General features: G+C 40.6%; 1 protein-coding gene across 1 annotated transcript in view; it reads right to left on the reverse strand.

Moving 5' to 3' along the window:
* The window catches only part of LOC101387654 (uncharacterized), a 30975-nt gene extending 20270 nt beyond the window's left edge, over positions 1 to 10705 (reverse strand). The window contains exons 1-2 of the mRNA XM_087441144.1: positions 10486 to 10705; positions 1251 to 1261 (exon numbers count right to left, since the gene is read on the reverse strand). Of these exons, the coding sequence (XP_087297270.1) occupies positions 1251 to 1261; positions 10486 to 10705 (231 nt within the window). The remainder of the gene's footprint in view (positions 1 to 1250; positions 1262 to 10485) is intronic.
* Between the last annotated feature and the right edge of the window lie 8396 nt (positions 10706 to 19101).

The following is a 19101-nucleotide window of genomic DNA, read 5'->3' on the forward strand; positions in this document are numbered from 1 at the left end:
CCTTGATGAATGGGGCTTACTGCTGACTCAGTAGAGATCATTTTTATTTACATTAATTGGCTATTTTTTTCCTTCATAGTCTGTGTGTATGCGTATGTTGTTTAGAATAAGCTTAAGATATGTTGGGAAATCCTGCATGATTTCTTCTAGCACTTGAACTATTTCACTTTTGGATTGAGTTTTTCATCCACAGGAGATTTGTTTTGGCGTAGTGAATGAAGTAGTCTTTCTCTCCTTCCTTTCTTTCTTTCTTTATCCACAAGTCGACAGCTGTCCTACACCATTTTTAAATAAACCTCTTTCCATAGCGATTTTAAACTGCCACTTTTATCGTGAACTTAATTCCTAAAGGCTTTTAGGTCTATTTCTGGACTCTATTCAGTAACATACCTCACTGGGTTGGAGGGTCTGTAATATGACTTTCAGTTCTACAAACCCATAAATTTACGACTATTTTTTCAATTCCCTTTTACTTGACTACTCATTGTTCTCCTTTCTTCCTCTTATGTATGTTCATGTTTATGTTCTAGAATTTATAATTGTTCTCAAATTTAGTCATGCAAAATCACATTTTTAAGAGTATTCACTTTTATAGGATATAATAAGCATCCCTTTGTTCATCCAAAGGATAGAGTTAAAAATAAAATACCCAGCCATAAACACCCAAAAGGTAATCCTGTCTGAGATAAATTATGACTTGGAAAAGTTTTATAGCACTCTTGGGAAATTATTTTTCCCTACAGCTATATTGGTAGTTAATGCTAAATCCACCAATGTCCCCTAAACACTGAACATAACTAAGTAGGCTACAGAAATAAATACAATCTGTGCTTCTATTTTTAGCAACATATTTTACCTGCTTCATGCCTGTCTGCCTTTCAAAATTTAAGTGAGACGTAAACTGATGGTTATACCAAAAAAGTATTATTTTGATTCTCAGAAGAAAAGAGTGATTCTCTTGCAAGAAAGACTAAAATATTAGAACCTTTTACTCCAAGAAGAAAATAGACTGGGCGGAGTCAAGATGGCGGCGTAGGCAGACTCTGAACTCACCTCCTCCCGTGGACACAGCCAATTTACAACTACTCGTGGAAAAATTACCCCTGAGACAGAACTGAAAACTGGATAAGAGGAACTCCTGCAACAACGGACAATCCTAACTGGGGTGGAAGAGGCAGAGACTCCCTTCCGGAGAGGAAAAACGCCGCCTTCACAAGCCGCCAGCGTCACTACCGCCGGGAGCAGCTCACAGGTACGCAGCCTCCCTGGAGGCGCGGGGCCCTGAGCCGGGGAGCCCCCGCTGTGGGCATTTTGTGGACCCAGCACAATTGACACCAGTGGCATAATATCTGACTTTGCCTGCTACTAAAGCATTGGGGAGCACCCCCAGAAAACCCGGTTCACAAAGAAACTAAAACTGGCTGTTAAAGGGCCCACGCACAAACTCACCCGTTCCAGAAAGCATCCTAAAATCACCAGAAAGAAAGGTGCACACTGCTTTGGTGACAAGAGACTCACCTAATAGGCCCTGAGTGCATCTTGGTGAGGGGTGAGACCTCTCCAGGGACTGGGACATTGGCGGCGGCCATTGTTGTGGCCTGGTGTGAGCATGCTGACACAGACGCCATTGGAGTTTTCCCTGAGACCTGCTAGCCCAGGGTCTGCTCCACCCGCTAGAGCACCGATTTAATCCAGCTCAGCCAGGGCAGGCAGCCCACCCTAGAGACTGGCCCCACCTAACAACAAGCCCTCAGGCAACGTGTGGGCCTGCATAGATTGGTGACTGGATTTTCTGCAGCCTGGCAACTGAGCTGACTTGAGCGGGGCAGGGTGTGCACGAGGAGCGGGTGGAGAGTGTGGGGTGTTGGCGGAGTGTGTGGGGCTCCCACTGTGGAGAGACTGGGTCCGCTTGGGGAGGTCGGGGCGCTCACATGGGGCAGGACTGTGTTGACTGTGTGTGTGGACCTCTGGGCGGCAGGGCTTGTCAGCTGCAGAAGACTTGTGCTTCTCAAAGACCCACATAGGAGGTTTGCCCCACCTTCCAAAGCCTGAAACAATTGGGTGCTCCTGTGCCTGAGGCCAGCCCCACCCAGCTGCAATCCTCAGAGAGCTGACAAGAGACCTAATAGGCTAGAGGTTTACAGCAATTCTAAGGCCCTGAGCCTAACAACCTGCCACACTGGGGGCCTACTCACTTAAAAGAAATACTGCAACACAAATGTGGTATTAGAACTTGCAGCCAACTGTGCTGGGGCTCCCCAGACCTGATAAAGAGACTGAAGGGCCCACAACAACTACAAGCAGCTGAGCATTTCAACAGCTGGCCAGGAGCATAACTCAGCCTCCCTGGGCGCCTATAGGGAGAGCTAACAGGCCACAATAGAAGGACACACGTAGCCCACATAGGGGCCACCCCTGGAACATTGAGAACTGAGGGAAGCACACTGGAAGCCTCCTAAGGTATCACTTACATAAGGTCACCTATCCAAGAGCAGGAGACGTAGCTGACCTACCTAATACGTAGACACAAGCACAGGGAAAGAGGCAAAATGAGGAGGCAAAAGAATACATTCCAAGTAAGGGAACAGGACAAAACCCCAGAAAAGGAACTAAGTGAAACAGAAATGAGCAACCTACCTGACAGAGAGTTCAAACTAAGAGTGTTAAGGATGCTCACTGATCTGGGGAGAAGAATAGATGAACTCAGTGAGAATGTCAACAAAGAAATGGAAGATATAAAAAAGAACCAATCAGAAATGAAGAATACAATACTGGAAATGAAAAACTCATTAGAGGGACTCAAAAGCAGACTAGAGGATACAGAAGAACGGATCAGTGAGCTGGAAGAAAGACTAGAACAAATTACCCAAGGTGAACAGGTAAAAGAGAAAAGAATTAAAAAGAGTGAGGACAGTCTAAGGGACCTCTGGGACAACATCAAGCGCACTAACATCCGTGTTATAGGTGTCCCAGAAGGAGAAGAGCGAGACAAGGGGGCAGAGAATCTATTTCAAGAAATAATAGATGAAAACTTCCCTAACCTAAGGAAGGAAACAGACATCCAGGTACAGGAGGCACAGAGAGCCCCAAACAAGATAAACCCAAAGAGGCCCACACCAAGACACATCATAATCAAAATGTCCAGAATTAAAGATAAAGAGAGAATCCTAAAAGCCGCAAGAGAATGTCAAGTTACATACAAAGGAAACCCCATAAGGCTATCAGCTGACTTCTCAGCAGAAACCTTACAGGCTAGAAGAGAATGGCATGATATATTTAAAGTGCTAAAAGGAAAAAACTTACAGCCAAGAATACTCTACCCGGCAAGGTTATCATTCAAAATGGAAGGAGAGATCAAAATTTTCCCAGATAAGCAAAAATTAAAAGAGTTTGTCACCAAGAAACCAGTGTTACAAGAAATGTTAAAGGGACTGATTTAAGGGGAAAAGAGAAGACCACAAATAGGAAAAATTATCTATTTCCACGATTAGAACGTAATGGATACAAATGCACAAAAAAGAGGTTAGATATGATATCAAAAACATAAAAGGAGGGAGGAGGGTAGTTAAAGAGTAGAGCTTTCAGACAGAGGTCAAACTAAAGTGACCATCAATTCTGTATAGAAGAAGTAAGGAACAGAGAAGGACTCTTAAACACTGAGGAAAAAAAAAGTTAAAAATGGCAGTAAGTACATACTTATCAATAGCTACTTTAAACGTCAATGGACTAAATGCCCCAATTAAAAGGCATAGGGTGGCTGACTGGATAAAAAACCAAGACCCATATATATGCTGCATACAAGAGACACACTTCAGACCTAAAGACACTCACAAACTGAAAGTGAAGGGATGGAAAAAGATACTCCACGCAAATGGCAATGAAAAGAAAGCTGGGGTAGCAGTACTCATATCAGACAAAATAGACTTTAAAACAAAAACTGTAAAAAGAGACAAAGAAGGGCATTACATAATGATCAAGGGAACAATCCAACAAGAGGATATAACACTTGTAAATATCTATGCACCCAATGTAGGTGCACCTAAATATATAAAGCAATTATTAACAGACATAAAAACAGAAATAGACAGTAACACAATAATAGTTGGGGACTTTAACACTCCACTTACACCAACAGATAGATCATCCAAACAGAAGATCAATAAGGAAACATTGGCCTTAAACGACACCTTAGAACAGATGGACCTAGTAGATATATACAGAGCATTCCATCCAAAAACCGAAGAATACACGTTCTTTTCAAATGCACATGGAACATTCTCCAAGATTGATCACATATTAGGCCACAAAACAAGTCTCCATAAATTTAAGAAGATTGAAATAATACCAAGCATCTTTTCTGACCACAACAGTATGAAACTAGAAATCAACTATAGGAAGAAAATCAGAAAAGCCACAAATACATGGAGATTAAACAAAATGCTGCTGAACAACGACTGGGTTAATGAAGAAATCAAAGAAGAAATCAAAAAATACCTGGAGACAAATGAAAATGAAAATACGACATGCTAGACTTTATGGGATACAGCAAAAGCGGTTCTAAGAGGGAAGTTTATAGCGATACAGGCCTATCTCAACAAACAAGAAAAATCTCAAATAAACAATCTAAAAATGCACCTAAAGGAACTGGAGAAAGAAGAACAAACAAAGCCCAAAATCAGTAGAAGAAGGGAAATAATAAAAATCAGAGCAGAAATAAATGAAATAGAGACCAAAAAAACAATAGAAAAATTTAATAAAACCAAGAGCTGGTTCTTTGAAAAGATCAACAAAATAGACAAACCTTTAGCTAGACTCACCAAGAAAAAAAGAGAGAAGGCACAAATAAGTAAAATCAGAAATGAAAGAGGAGAGGTTACAACAGACACCTCAGAAATACAAAAGATTATAAGAGAATACTATGAAAAACTATATGCCAACCAATTCGACAATCTGGAAGAAATGGATAAATTCTTAGAATCATACAACCTTCCAAAACTGGATCAAGAAGAAGTGGAGAATTTGAATAGACCAATCAACAGTAAGGAGATCGAAACAGTAATCAAAAACCTCCCCAAAAATAAAAGTCCAGGACCAGACGGCTTCCCTGGTGAATTCTACCAAACATTCAAAGAAGACTTAATACCTATCCTTCTCAAACTCTTCCAAAACATTGAGGAGGGGGAAGCTCCTATCTCATTCTACAAAGCTGACATTACCCTGATACCAAAACCAGACAAGGACAACACAAAAAAAGAAAATCACAGGCCAATATCACTGATGAACATCGATGCGAAAATCCTCAACAAAATACTAGCAAATCGCATACAACAATACGTTAAAAAGATTATACACCATGATCAAATGGGATTTATTCCAGGGATGCAGGGATGGTTTAACATTCGCAAATCAATCAACGTAATACACCACATTAATAAAATGAAGAACAAAAATCACATGATCATCTCAATAGATGCAGAGAAAGCATTTGACAAGATGCAGCATCCATTTAGGATAAAAACTCTGAATAAAATGGGTATAGAAGGAAAGTACCTCAACATAATAAAGACCATATATGAGAAACCCACAGCTAATATCATCCTCAATGGTGAAAAACTGAAAGCTATCCCTCTAAGAACAGGAACCAGACAAGGATGCCCACTCTCACCACTCCTATTTAACATAGTATTGGAAGTCCTAGCCAGAGCAATCAGGCAAGAGAAAGAAATAAAAGGGATCCAAATTGGAAAGGAAGAAGTGAAACTGTCACTATTTGCAGATGACATGATTTTATATATAGAAAACCCTAAAGAATCCACCAGAAAACTTTTAGAAGTAATAAACGAATATGGTCAAGTTGCAGGATACAAAATCAACATACAAAAATCAGTTGCATTTCTGTACACTAACAACGAAGTAGCAGAAAGAGAAATTAAGAATACCATCCCATTTACAATTGCAACAAAAAGAATAAAATACCTAGGAATAAATTTAACCAAAGAAGTGAAAGATCTGTACACCGAAAACGATAAAACATTTCTGAAAGAAATTGAAGAAGACACAAAGAAATGGAAAGATATTCCATGCTCTTGGATTGGAAGAATTAACATAGTTAAGATGTCCATACTTCCTAAAGCCATCTATAGATTCAATGCAATCCCTATCAAAGTTCCAACAACATTTTTCACAGAAATAGAACAAAGAATCCTAAAATTCATATGGAACAACAAAAGACCCCGAATAGCTAAAGGAATCCTGAGAAAAAAGAACAAAGCTGGAGGTATCACACTCCCTGATATCAAAATATACTACAAAGCTATAGTAACCAAAACAGCATGGTACTGGCACAAAAATAGACACACAGATCAATGGAATAGAATCGAAAGCCCAGAAATAAACCCACACATCTATGGACAGCTAATCTTTGACAAAGGAGCCAAAAACATACAATGGGGAAAAGAAAGTCTCTTCAACAAATGGTGTTGGGAAAACTGGATAGCCATATGCAAAAAAATGAAAGTAGATCCTTACCTTACACCATACACAAAAATTAACTCCAAATGGATTAAAGACTTGAATGTAAGACCTGAAACTGTGAAAGTTCTAGAAGAAAACATAGGCAGTACGCTCTTTGACATTGGTCTTAGCAACATCTTTTCAAACACCACATCTGACCGGGCAAGAGAAACAATAGAAAAAATAAACAAATGGGACTACATCAAACTAAAAAGCTTCTGCACAGCAAAGGAAACCATCAACAAAACGAAAAGACAACCTAACAATTGGGAGAAGATATTTGCAAACCATACATCTGATAAGGGCTTAATCTCCAAAATATATAAAGAACTCATGCATCTCAACAACAAAACTACCAACGCAATTAAAAAATGGGCACAAGACCTGAACAGACATTTCTCCAAAGAAGATATACAGATGGCCAACAGACACATGAAAAGATGTTCAAAATCACTAACTATCAGGGAAATGCAAATCAAAACTACAATGAGATATCACCTCACGCCCGTCAGAATGGCTATAATTAACAAGACAGGAAACAACACGTGTTGGAGAGGAAGTGGACAGAAGGGAACTCTCATACACTGCTGGTGGGAGTGCAAACTGGTGCAGCCACTATGGAAAACAGTATGGAGATTCCTCAAAAAATCAAGGATAGAACTACCATATGATCCAGCTATTCCACTGTTGGGTATTTATCCAAAGAACTTGAAAACACCAATTTGCAAAGGTACATGCACCCCTGTGTTCATTGCAGCCTTATTCACAATAGCCAAGACTTGGAAGCAACCTAAGTGCCCATCAAGGGACGAATGGATAAAGAAGCTGTGGTATATATACACAATGGAATACTACTCAGCCATAAGAAACGACGAAATCCAGCCATTTGTGACAACATGGATGGACATTGAGGGTATAATGCAAAGTGAAATAAGTCAGAGGGAGAAGGCCAAATACCGTATGATTTCCTTCATTAAGTAGTAGATAATAACAACCATAAACAAACACATAGGGACAGAGATTGGATTGGTGGTTACCAGAGGGGAAGGGGGGAGGGTGGAGGGTGAAAGGGATAATTCGGTACATGTGTGTGGTGATGGGTTGTAATTAGTATTTTGGTGGTGAACATAATGTAGTCCATGCAGAAATAGAAGTACAATGATGTACACCTGAAATTTTTGCAATGTTATAAACCAAATTTACTGCAATAAACAAATAAGCTAAAAAAAAAAAAAAAGAAAATAGATAGGTTTGTGATGAAAGTTTTAAAAGCCATAAGGTACAAGAGATAAAGAAATGTAAAGACATACGTACTAAACCCAACACTGTTAGAATTAGACAGCATGTCTTACAACGGAAAAGTGGCAATGTTTGCCTGCAAGTAGGAAGCTCCAATAAATTTTTGCAAATAAATAAATTAATACATGCATACTTACATACATATATAATTCTGAACTTGAAAGAGCCCAGATGTCCTTCAACAGGTGAGTGGTTGAAAAAACCAAACTGTGGTACATCTATACTGTGGAATACTGCTCAGCAATAAAAAGGAACAAGCTATTTGACTGAACAACTTGCACGATCTCAAGAGAATGATACTGAGTGTAAAAAGCCGATCACCAAGGTTATATTCTGTAAGATTCCATTTGTAGAACATGCTTGAAATAAAATTATAGAGATGGAGAACAGATTAGTAGTTGCCAGGGGTTATGGATGCTGAGTAAGAGGGAGTGAGGAGCGGGTATGGTTAAACAGGAGTACCGTGAGAGGGCCTTATGGAGACATAACAACTCTGTATCTTGATTGTGATGGTGGTTTCCCAAATCTATACACATGATAAAATTGCATAGAACCACATACACACACACACACACACACACACACACACACACAAGTGCATGTAAAACTGGTAAAATCTGAACAAATTCTATGGACTGTACCAACGTCAATTTCTGAATTTTGATATGTACTACAATTATATAAGATGTGACCATTGCAGGAAATTGGGTAGAGGGTACACAGGACTTTGCTGCCCTTTTTTTAAAACTTTCTATGAATCTATAGTTGTTTCCAAATAAAATTTAAATAAAAAAAAACAAATGAAGCTAATTGGAAGTAAAAGGGAGCATGCCTTTATTTGCCTACCATGCACCTTTATCTCAATGTTTATAACAACTTTCTTTCCCTTCAATCAATCAAATTTTTATTTGAGAAATGAAAGGATTCTAGTAGATATGAGATAAAATCTGAAAATTCTAGTCTGCTGCCTTGAAGTCAGACACAGTTTTTTAAAAAATTATTATTATTATTATTTTGGTTAAGTGTAAGAACACAACATAAGATATAACCTCTTGGAAAATTTTAAGTGTACGAAACAGTATTGTTAGCTCTAAGCATTATGCAGTATTATAGATCTCCAGAACTTACTTATCTTTCATAACTGAAACTTTGTGCCCTTTGACCAACATCTCTCCATTTTCTCCTTCCCTAGCAATCACCATTCTACTCTCTGCTTCTGTGAGTTTGACTGTTACAGATTTCATGTATAAGTGAGATCATATAGTATTTGTCTTTCTGCATCTGGCTTATTTCACTTAGCATAATGTCTTCCAGGTCCATCTGTTATTGTCAAAGTCAGGATTTCCTTCATTTTTAAGGCTGAGTAATATTCCATTGTATATATGCACCACATTTTCTTTATCCATTCATCTGCTGATGGACGCTAAGCTTGTTTCCGTAGCTTGGCTACTGTGAATAACGTTGCAATAAACATGGGAGTGCAGGTATCCCTTTGAGATTCTGATTTCAATTCTTTTGGATAAATACCCATAAATGGGAGTGCTGGATCCTATGGTAGTTCTATTTTTAATTTTTTGAGGAACCTCCATACTGTTTTCCATAATAGCTGTACCAATTTACGTTCCCACCAACAGTGTACCAGGGTTCCGTTTGTCCGCATCCTCATCAACATTTGTTCTCTTTTGTTTATTTTAATAATAGCCATCCTAACAGGTGTGAGGTGATATCTCATTGTGGTCTTGATTTGCATTTCCCTCTTGATTAATGATGTATGACAACATTGGTAGGTGGGTATTGCGATTCTTTCTTTATAGCAAAGCAATCCTAGGTTGAGAGAATTCAAGTAACATGTCCAACATCACAGCTGGTATTCAGTACAGTCAGAATTCAGATCTAACTCTAATTCCCAAGTCCATGGGCTATCCTCTGGACTAAGCGGCCTCTATTTAATTGGTTTAAATCAATTCATGGATTACAGTTTACTGAAGACTCTTTTTTTTTGGCAGCAGTTATAATCTATAACTACATGTATATGTTATATGTATTACATATGTTATACATTATTAGGTTCAAAGATGCCTTCCTTTAAATCTTTTTTAATTTCTGCTCTGAGACTGAATTCTGGTCTGGATAAAAACTCATTGGCGAGTGCCAATTTAACTTTTCTATTGTAGAGTCCCCTGAGAACATGTACTCCTGTGTTGTGCAGAAAAAGAGACAGCACTATGCATTGAATGTTTCATTAACAAGAAATAATGAGAGATGAGCAATTTTAGTGCCTTTGAATGCTAAAACGTTTTATTGGAGAACATCAAGCAATTCTACATGAAAATGAATTCCATATAAAAACATTAGAAAGAAAAAATATAGAAGGGAAACATTTGAAGACTCCTATATTTTGAATCAGAATTAGGAATTCTAAAACAATTTAATGCAAAATCTGACTGTAAATTCTGATTCACTAGTAATAAGATGTTTCTACAAAAGAGAATAAATAATAATATAGAGACCAAAAGTTTCCAGATCAGTCCATGGGTCTGTTTGTAAATTCATAATATTAAGGAAGTGCCACATGTTTTATTGAATTAGACACTCTCTGCCTGGACTGAAGGATGGGGACAAGGAAGTTCATGAGTCCAGAGCAGGACACTCAGCAGCAAGAACCGCTGTAGCAGCTGGGGCGGCAGCAGGTTATTCTGCAGCAGGTGGTCTGGCAGCAGGAGGGACGGCAACAGCTGGACACACAGCAGCTTGGGCGGCAACTGGTGGTCCTGCAGCAGGTGGTCCTGTAGCAGGTGGGCTGGCAGCAACTGGGGGGGCAGCAGGTCTCTTGGCAGAGGCCTTGGCCGCAGCTCTGATCAGAGCAAACAGCGCCACAACAAGAGTTGACCATGGTGTCAGAGGGTGAGGTTCTGGGTGGGTTTCCAGGAGAGTGTATTTCTTGAATCTGGAAGTCTTCTTGCTCCGGGTCCCCTTTCATCCTTTGCTGAGGGAGGTCTTTCCTTGTTATTGTTTACCCAAATAATTAAGCAATTGTTAAATTAGGCAATTATATTTTCCAAGTTGGGTGGAAAGCATCGTTTCCTTTTCCTGATGGATTAGGATTTATCCCATTGACTCTTCCTGCACCACATCTCAACTGTCTTTCTATGTGTGTACCATCTTCATTCAGATGCTGGTTAAATATTCTAAGCTGAGCGTGTTGACTCTCTCTTCCTGAATCATCTCCTGTCATTCCTTCCTTGAAGGCATCATCTATGTTTATAGATACTGCAGCTCCTGCCATAGAGCAGTTGTCGTGCGGACTTTGAAATGGGGGAGTCCAGCTGTCACTTTTTCCCACCTGTGGGTCTTACCATGCCCTCAATTTGTGCAGCATTCCTTGTATAAAAGAGATTTAGTCACAGGTCCAATCCAGATATAAGGAAATCTCCGAAGGATGGAATCTTATCGTGGAAAAACAAGATAAAATCCACCAGTGTGGTTAGTTGTAAGCAAAAATGGTCAGGCGGGAAGTCAGGACCATCCCCGGGCCACCCAGACTGTGTTCTCATCCCACTTCCTGGACTTGAAAATATTGGCACATTTCCTCTTCGTAAAGAACAAATGTGTCTGGAATAGACATAGCCCTTCAGGAATCACCACTGGAATTGATAACCGTGTTTATGTTACTGAAAATTTTTATATTTATATACAAAATAGAATATACCGTGTAACCTCAATTACGTAAAAAGGACATAGAAAAATAATTGACATATTTACCAGAAATAGTAGTAGTAATTATCTCTGGCTGATAGGCTCATGGAAATTTTTAATTTTCTTCTTAACACTTTTATCTCCTTTTTCTTTGATGACTTGTTTTTCTTTTGTAAACACAAAAAAAATTAAAGGAAACTTTGTCAAGCTACTACACTATTTAGAGATATCTACCATGACTCTCCAGGGCTGGGGGTTAGGGGGTTCCAGGCCAGCATGGTGCTCAGCCAGTAGCACAAGTTCAGCTGTACTGGTTGTTAAGATATTGAAGTTCCGTTGGTAAACAGCCCCTGCCCTGAGCTCCCTGGATGTCCCCCTCAATGCCACATCCCTGTGATCCAGCAAGAAAAAGTTAAAGACAAGAATCTGAGAGAGGGCTTTAGGCTCCTCCTCTAGGGCTAAGCCTGAAGTCCATTCTGACCTAGTTGGTGACTTTGAACTACTGGTTTTCAAATATTTTTAATCTCACTCCTGCCGCAGAATGCCGATTCACAATCCTGAGGCTGCCCAGTGGTACATTTCACAAGGGGGCATTCGACAAACACATACGCCTTTAAACTGCTTGGGAGGCAGGACACCAATGCCTCACCAGTGGGAAGGGGCTTGCTATGAACTGGAAAAGGAAGCCCGGAGTCCTAGGCAGGAGGCAAGGTACTAGACTTCATTCTCAGTTCAGCTCTAGATAGTCTGACTCAGAAGGTTTCTGGGGAGGAGCCTAGACTCCCCCTCTTTATTCTTTATAGTCTCTGAGGTAATTCTGATGCAGAGCTAGAGTTTCAAACACCAGAATGAGATGCCTAAGTTTGAAGTGCAGCTGTAGCAACTGGGCAACTTAAAGAATGAGGCAGAGGCACATGTGGCACTGGCAGAAATGGAGCACAGTATGGGCGGGTGCTGGGGAGGAAAAATAATTTTCCCTCTACCCTTCTAGGTTCCTGGCTGAATGACCCTGTATTAAAAGACAGATTTAAAGGAGAAAAACAAATAGAAGTTTAAGAACATCTATACCTCCTGTATACGTGGGAGGTACCCAAGAAAATTGAATAACTCCACAAAATGGCGCAAGCCACCACCTTAAATATTATCTCCAGCTAAAGAGAGAAGATGTTCGGGTGGGGCAGGTTGGGGGCAGGGTGGGGGTGGGGACTAGTTGCGGAAGATTACCAGGGTAAGAGTTTCTAGAGATTTAGAATTATCCTTTTCTTCCTGGTACAGAGAGAGATACCCTTACAAATGGAGATTTCCCTTATAAATGTAAGTATCTTTTACAAAAAGGTATCTTCTACTCAGTTTTCAGAGCTTCTCCTGTGTCTATTGGTTCTTAAAAATAATCAGCCTAAAATAATCCTTATGCTTAAGAGGCATATTTTGGGGTGGCACACTGCTTCCCCTTAGAGTAATAGATGCAAATAGCTAAAAGACATAAGAAAAGATGTTTAAATCAACTTGTAATTAAGAACATATAACTTAAAACAACCAAATACTATTTTCTCTTTTCAGGTTGGCAAAAAAAAAAAATTAATAAGATTGATCATAGCCAGGGCTGGTGATAATGTGGAGAAACCGGAAGGTTTATAAATGTATGGTGAAAGTGTAAATTGATGCCGCTCTTTGGAGGATGAGTTGGCAACAGTTTTGTTAAAAAAAAGAGATCATGGGCCCAATACAGCCTGACTCACTCTAAAAGCCCATGATATCAAACCTAGATTTAATACCTAATCTAATTGCAGTTCTGTTACCACCCAAGAGAGGTTGTCTGCCCACTGCAAGACATGCCAATAGTCAAGAGGCAAGGTGGTAGGAGAGAAAGGGTTTTATTACAGCTTGCTAGCAAGAGGGAAGATGGCTGACTAATGTCCAAAAGAATCATCTTACAGAGCAAAGATGACAGGCCAGTCATGAAGGAGGCTGGTCTCCAGGTGGGGCAGACATCTGGTCTTCAGGTGGGGCAGACATCTGGTTTTCAGGTGGGGTAGATATCTGGGCTTAATTCCTGATAATCTTTTGTTTTACTGGATGTGCATCAGAGATTGGAGCAATACACGCTGATTTAGCTTAAAGATAGTAAGAACAAAATCTTTAACATGCATAGTAAAGATTACTGTTTACGTAAGTGATACCAACAGTTTCAACCTCTCCCTGAAATGTAATTTTAGTCAACCAATCTGAAAGTTTCGGGTTAGCACCAATGAGGTCATCTGCCATGTGGGCCCTCTCCATCCCCCCAGAGGAAGAAGAGGCAGTCTGTTTGATAAAATCCTTGCCATTCCCTTCCCCACAAAAGAAGATCTCCTGGGCTAAAAATAATCCCTTCTTTTCTTTTGCTAGTAGCTCCCTTGCCCCACCATTCTTCCTATAAAAGCCTCCCATTTTGTACAACTCCTCTGAGTGCGCTTCTAGTTGCTAGATGGAATGCTGCCTGATTCATGAATCACCAAATAAAGCCAATTAGATGTTCAAATTTACTTGGTAGAATTTTGTTTTTTAACATTATTAAAATTATAAAGGCAAATTTGTGGTCCAATAACCCCACTTGATAATCCTGAAGTCTATCCTTTCTTATCTGCCTTTGCTGCAGCTTCTCCTTCCTTGACCTGGACATGTTGAGATACCCCCTGGGCTCTGAATTTACCCTCTTCCATTTATTCTCTGTTTACCTTCACACTCTCTCTGTGTGATTTCACCCTACTCCATAATGACCAAGAACACCACATTTTTATCTCCATCCCTGACTTTGCCACTGAGCCGCAAACTTCCTACTTGCTATCTTCATTTGAGTGACTAATGAAACCGGCAAACAGTTAGCCATTGATGATTAAGCAGCTAGTAACTGTGGGGGATCAGAATTGGCCACCTCAAAATATATCTCTGCCTGAAAGACACTTTGACCTCTACCCCTACTAACTGACCAAAAGAGTTTTGGATGGGAGACCTGCCCCCAGAACAGGCCATCACCATAGACATCTCCGGGTATCTGGGAGGGTTCTTGCTAAGCCCACTCTTAGTTCTGGTTACCCTTTATGAGAGACATTTACACTTGTAAAGGAAAGCTCCATTTGTAAAGATATCTTCTTCACTGTACCAGGAAGAAGAGGGAGATGGCCTTACCTAGAAACTTATCAGAGTGGAAGGCGAGGACTTAAATCCGCATGAAAAACTTATCCATTGTTAACTGTGCTGTTTAGGCAATATGCTATCTGACTGCCACTAGGTTCCTATAGATAACATCTCCCTGGAGCCTGGGTCACCATGGTAGTGGGTGTTTGAGCTATTTTTTTTTCAGGAATTGGAACCTCCTGTCCACTTCAGGCTGGTTGAGACCACCCTCAGAGCATGCTAACACCGCCATTCTGTGAACATGCATCCTACAAAGAGGCATGAAGCCTGACTCCACTTGCACAGATCATCAATTACCTCATCTCTCCTCACCTCCAATCATTTCAGACCACCTCACCCCCTACCCCGTAGATATCCCTGAGTTCCTATTTTCAGGGAAGCAGATTTGAGGTTCATTCTCTTGTTTCCTCACTTGGCTGCCTTGTGATTAATAAACCCTCTCTCTCTCTGTAATCTCATTGTCTTGGCGCTTGCCTTTCTGGGCAGTGGGCAAAAACGGACCTGGTGTGATAACACTAATATCTGTCTTCAAGTTCACATGGTCAAAACAGAACCCTTGATCTCCCTCTTTCCCCAGTTGTATTCCTCATTCAGTCTTCATGTCTTTAAATGGCACTACCGTAGTCTTGATTGTTAACTTAAAATTCTAGATGACTCATGATTAATCCCTTCTCTCACCTTTCATGTCCAGGCCATCAGTAAGCCTCTACTAAGTCTCCAGAACATTTCCCTGTACATTCTCTCCATCTCCATTGCCACTATCTTTGTCCAAGCAACTGTCTTCTCTCACTTGTACTAATGTAATAATTTCTTAACTAGTGTAGGAGAGGAAGAAATTTTCCTCTACCCTCTAGGTTCTTCTGGCTGGTCTAAGAATTAAGTTGACATGAGGCACATTAATAGAAGAAAATCAGATTCAATTAATTTTGTACATACACGAACTCCACATACATGAAGAAGTCAGAGACCCCACATACATGAGAAGTTCAAAGATAAAAAGGTAAAATGAGGTATTTATGCCATCTTGAGCTAAGGAATGGGATAGGAGCCTGAGGCTTCAGAGGGGAGGAGTGTAAGTCACAGCACGATAAAAAGAGCAGATGTTTTGTAATTAGAGGTTTGCCCTGCCATCCAGATAGGTCGTAAAAATGTATTTCTGGGGGCCGGCCCAGTGGCGCAAGCGGTTAAGTGTGCGTGCTCCGCTGCGGCGGCCCGGGGTTTGCCGGTTCAGATCCCGGGCGTGCACCGACGCAGCGCTTGGCAAGCCACGCTGTGGCGGCATCCCGTATAAAGTAGAGGAAGATGGGCATGGATGTTAGCCCAGGGCCAGTCTTCCTCAGCAAAAGGAGGAGGATTGGCAGATGTTAGCTCAGGGCCGATCTTCCTCACAAAAAAAAAAAAATGTATTTCTGGTAATAACTCTTGTTATGGGTAAGGCCCCTAATTTAAATTCTTTAAAGGAGAGGTAAAAATTTCTTGAGCCCACAAGGTCTTAATCGCCTTTAACTCAAAATATTCCACATGCCAAAGTCGCACATCTTGGGGAGGCCTGTTCTAAACCCTTTCACTAGTCTCTCTGCTTTCTCCGTTGCTCTACTACAATCCTTTCTCAGACAACAGCCACAGTTATATTTTTTAAATACGAAATTTAAGATGCTATTCTTGTCCATAAAACCCTTCAATGGGTTATTTTTGAACTTAGGAAAAATAATCTCAAGTTCTTGACCTGCGATGCCTTTCCTAAGCTGATCTCTACCCACCTCTCTGGGCTTATCCCTTAGAAACCTCCCCACCACCACCCACTCACTGGGCTCCAGTCACACTGGTGGCTTTTCTGTCCCTGTTCACACAATAGGGTCTTATCATTTACTGTTTCCTCTTCCTGAAAGGCTTGACCTCCAGATCACGACCTCTGGCTTCTCAGCATCATTCAAGTCTCAACTTAAATCATCCTTTCCCCTAGAGAAGCCACCTCCAATCTCCCAATCTCAAGAACCTCCCCAGGCCCTCCCATCACAACTGTGATGTCTTCCTTGTGATTGTCTTCCTAGCACTTATCTCTATTTGAAATTACCTTATTTGTTCTTGTGCTCATTGTCTTTGTCCTTCTAGAATGTAAACTCTCGGTGTTGTGGCTCAGCAGCTTGAACAATGCACGGTATACAGTAAGCATTCAATAAATATTCATGGAATGAATGGATAAATGTACCACGTGATTCCGTAAGAGGAGAGTATGATATGTGTGTATACATATTTATACAAAGAAATATTTGTACAAAAGTGGAAAAAAGTCAGGAAGGATATCCATCAATCTAATCTAGGGATGGGAGGAAAGTCATTAGGGAGATTTTACTTCTTACTTTATATGATTTTAATGTTGGGATTATTGGGGGTATTTTTGTCTTCTTTTCAGTATTTTTCAAATAAAATCAAGTTTTAAAACAAACAAGAGAGTTGGCTTAGCCAAGAAACTCATCTTGTGAACTATGGTTTCTTGTTGTGACCTCTGTGCTAGATTTGGTGTGACTTGGGGCAGGACCTTAAGATGAAAAGCTGTTGACTCCCTGAAGGCTTAGGTATAGAATGACATGATTCACTTGTAATTAGCACTAGGTAGGTCCACATTGAGTTACATATATTTTCTGTAATTATCTTTACCTCCTCAATTTGCCTTACAAACAATCATTTTATGGAAGATGCCAAATTTCATATGGGTGTAGGCCAGGGAAAATTAGCCTGCACATGTCCCAAATGGAATGTGTCCAAATTAATGAGATTTTATTGTGGGAATGTCATAGCAAGAGATTTAAAGGGTGTAGTGGGCATTCAAGACGTTGTCCTAATCCTTTTCTGATGATTTAGATAATATGTCAACCAAGTGATGGATTATTGCCCCAATACATAACACTCCCAGGAACTCATAACGCTCTTAGAATAGAATCAGTTTCCTGAGAGCAAAAGTGAGTCACTGATCCCACAGTCTTCAATGTTCAGAATGTGCACAGAGTCATGTAGGGATTGGGTTGGGCCTAAAAGAACCCCAGGTGACTCACAATTGGGGTCACAATAGCAGGCCCATGTTTGCAGACAGGCTTTACATTGGTCGATGTTCTTCTTGGAAGGTCTTTGTTGGGGTTAATAGAATTATAAAACTGGAGTCCTTTAGAACTGTAGATTGTCACTCACTCATCTGTTCAGCAAACTGGTTGATAGCTCCCCCATTCTGTTCCAGGCACTATGCATGGACCTCCATACTACTTGTTCTCTAAGATTATGGGTCATTATCTCCTCCAGCAAACATTATACTCTCCACCCAAACCACGTATCCCTTAGCTAGCCTCCTCTAATATCCTGAGATCATGTGTGTTTCACATTGTTTTATCATCACTTTTCTTGAGCTCCAGCAATAGTAGCTTTCCAAATGAGCTACTCTCATTTTGGTCTTCTTTATAACCCCTGTGAACCCAAAAATAAAGAGCCAAAATGAGAGGAAGAGAGGCATTTATTTTGGGATCAAAAATTGCAATTTGGGGTACACAGATTTGGGTAGCATCCCAAATAGCGTGCTGCTAGGGAGTAAGAGGCAGGGGCTTTTAAAGACAAAAGAGGGAGGTTTGTATCACAAAGAATGTTAATTGGGATTGGGGGCAGAAAGCTAACTCTGGTTAAACATAATTGATTGCCAGGGCTATAGCTAAAGGGAGGTTAAAAGTCTGTCACGGCGATGAGTTGCAGGTTAGAATTTTTGTCTCTTCACTCAGTTCAAAAGTGCATGTTCTGCCCCGTGAGGACATGCATAAGACCCATTTCCTTAATGGCTTCCCAGCTCCATTTCAAAGTCCTTAGACATGAGTGACTGTTTTGTTTCACATTTCACACTCCATGCCTAGTTCACAGCATGGCCAAGAGCTGGCTCTATATAAAAGTTTGTTGAGGGGCCGACCTGGTGGCGCAAGCAGTTAAGTGCGCGTTCTCTGCTGTGGCAGCCCGGGGTTCGTCAGTTCGGATCCCGGGCGTGCACCGATGCACCGCTTGTCAAGCCATGCTGTGGCAGTGTCTCATATAAAGTAGAGGAAGATGGACACGGATATTAGCCCAGGGCCAGTCTTCCTCAGCAAAAAGAGGAGGATTGGCATGGATGTTAGCTCAGGGTTAGTCCTCCTCACAAAAAAAACAACAACAACAACAAAAAGTTTGTTGAATAAATCAGATAGTCCCATATCATACCCTTGAGAAACTCAGTGTGGATAGGGAGAGAGGTGAGTAAGCAGTCACAGTACAAAGAATAATTCTATGTAGAGAATTGAGCTCTGTGGACACCATCATGGTAGGAGGAGTAACTAACTATCTAAAAGTCATGCAGAAAAGGGACATTAGACATAGACTTTAAAGAAGGGGACAGGTGGAGAGCGAACT

This window comes from Ceratotherium simum, chromosome 16 (genome assembly GCF_057802395.1).
Source record: "Ceratotherium simum simum isolate JZ-2026a chromosome 16, ASM5780239v1, whole genome shotgun sequence".
Classification (NCBI taxonomy): Eukaryota; Metazoa; Chordata; class Mammalia; order Perissodactyla; family Rhinocerotidae; genus Ceratotherium; species Ceratotherium simum.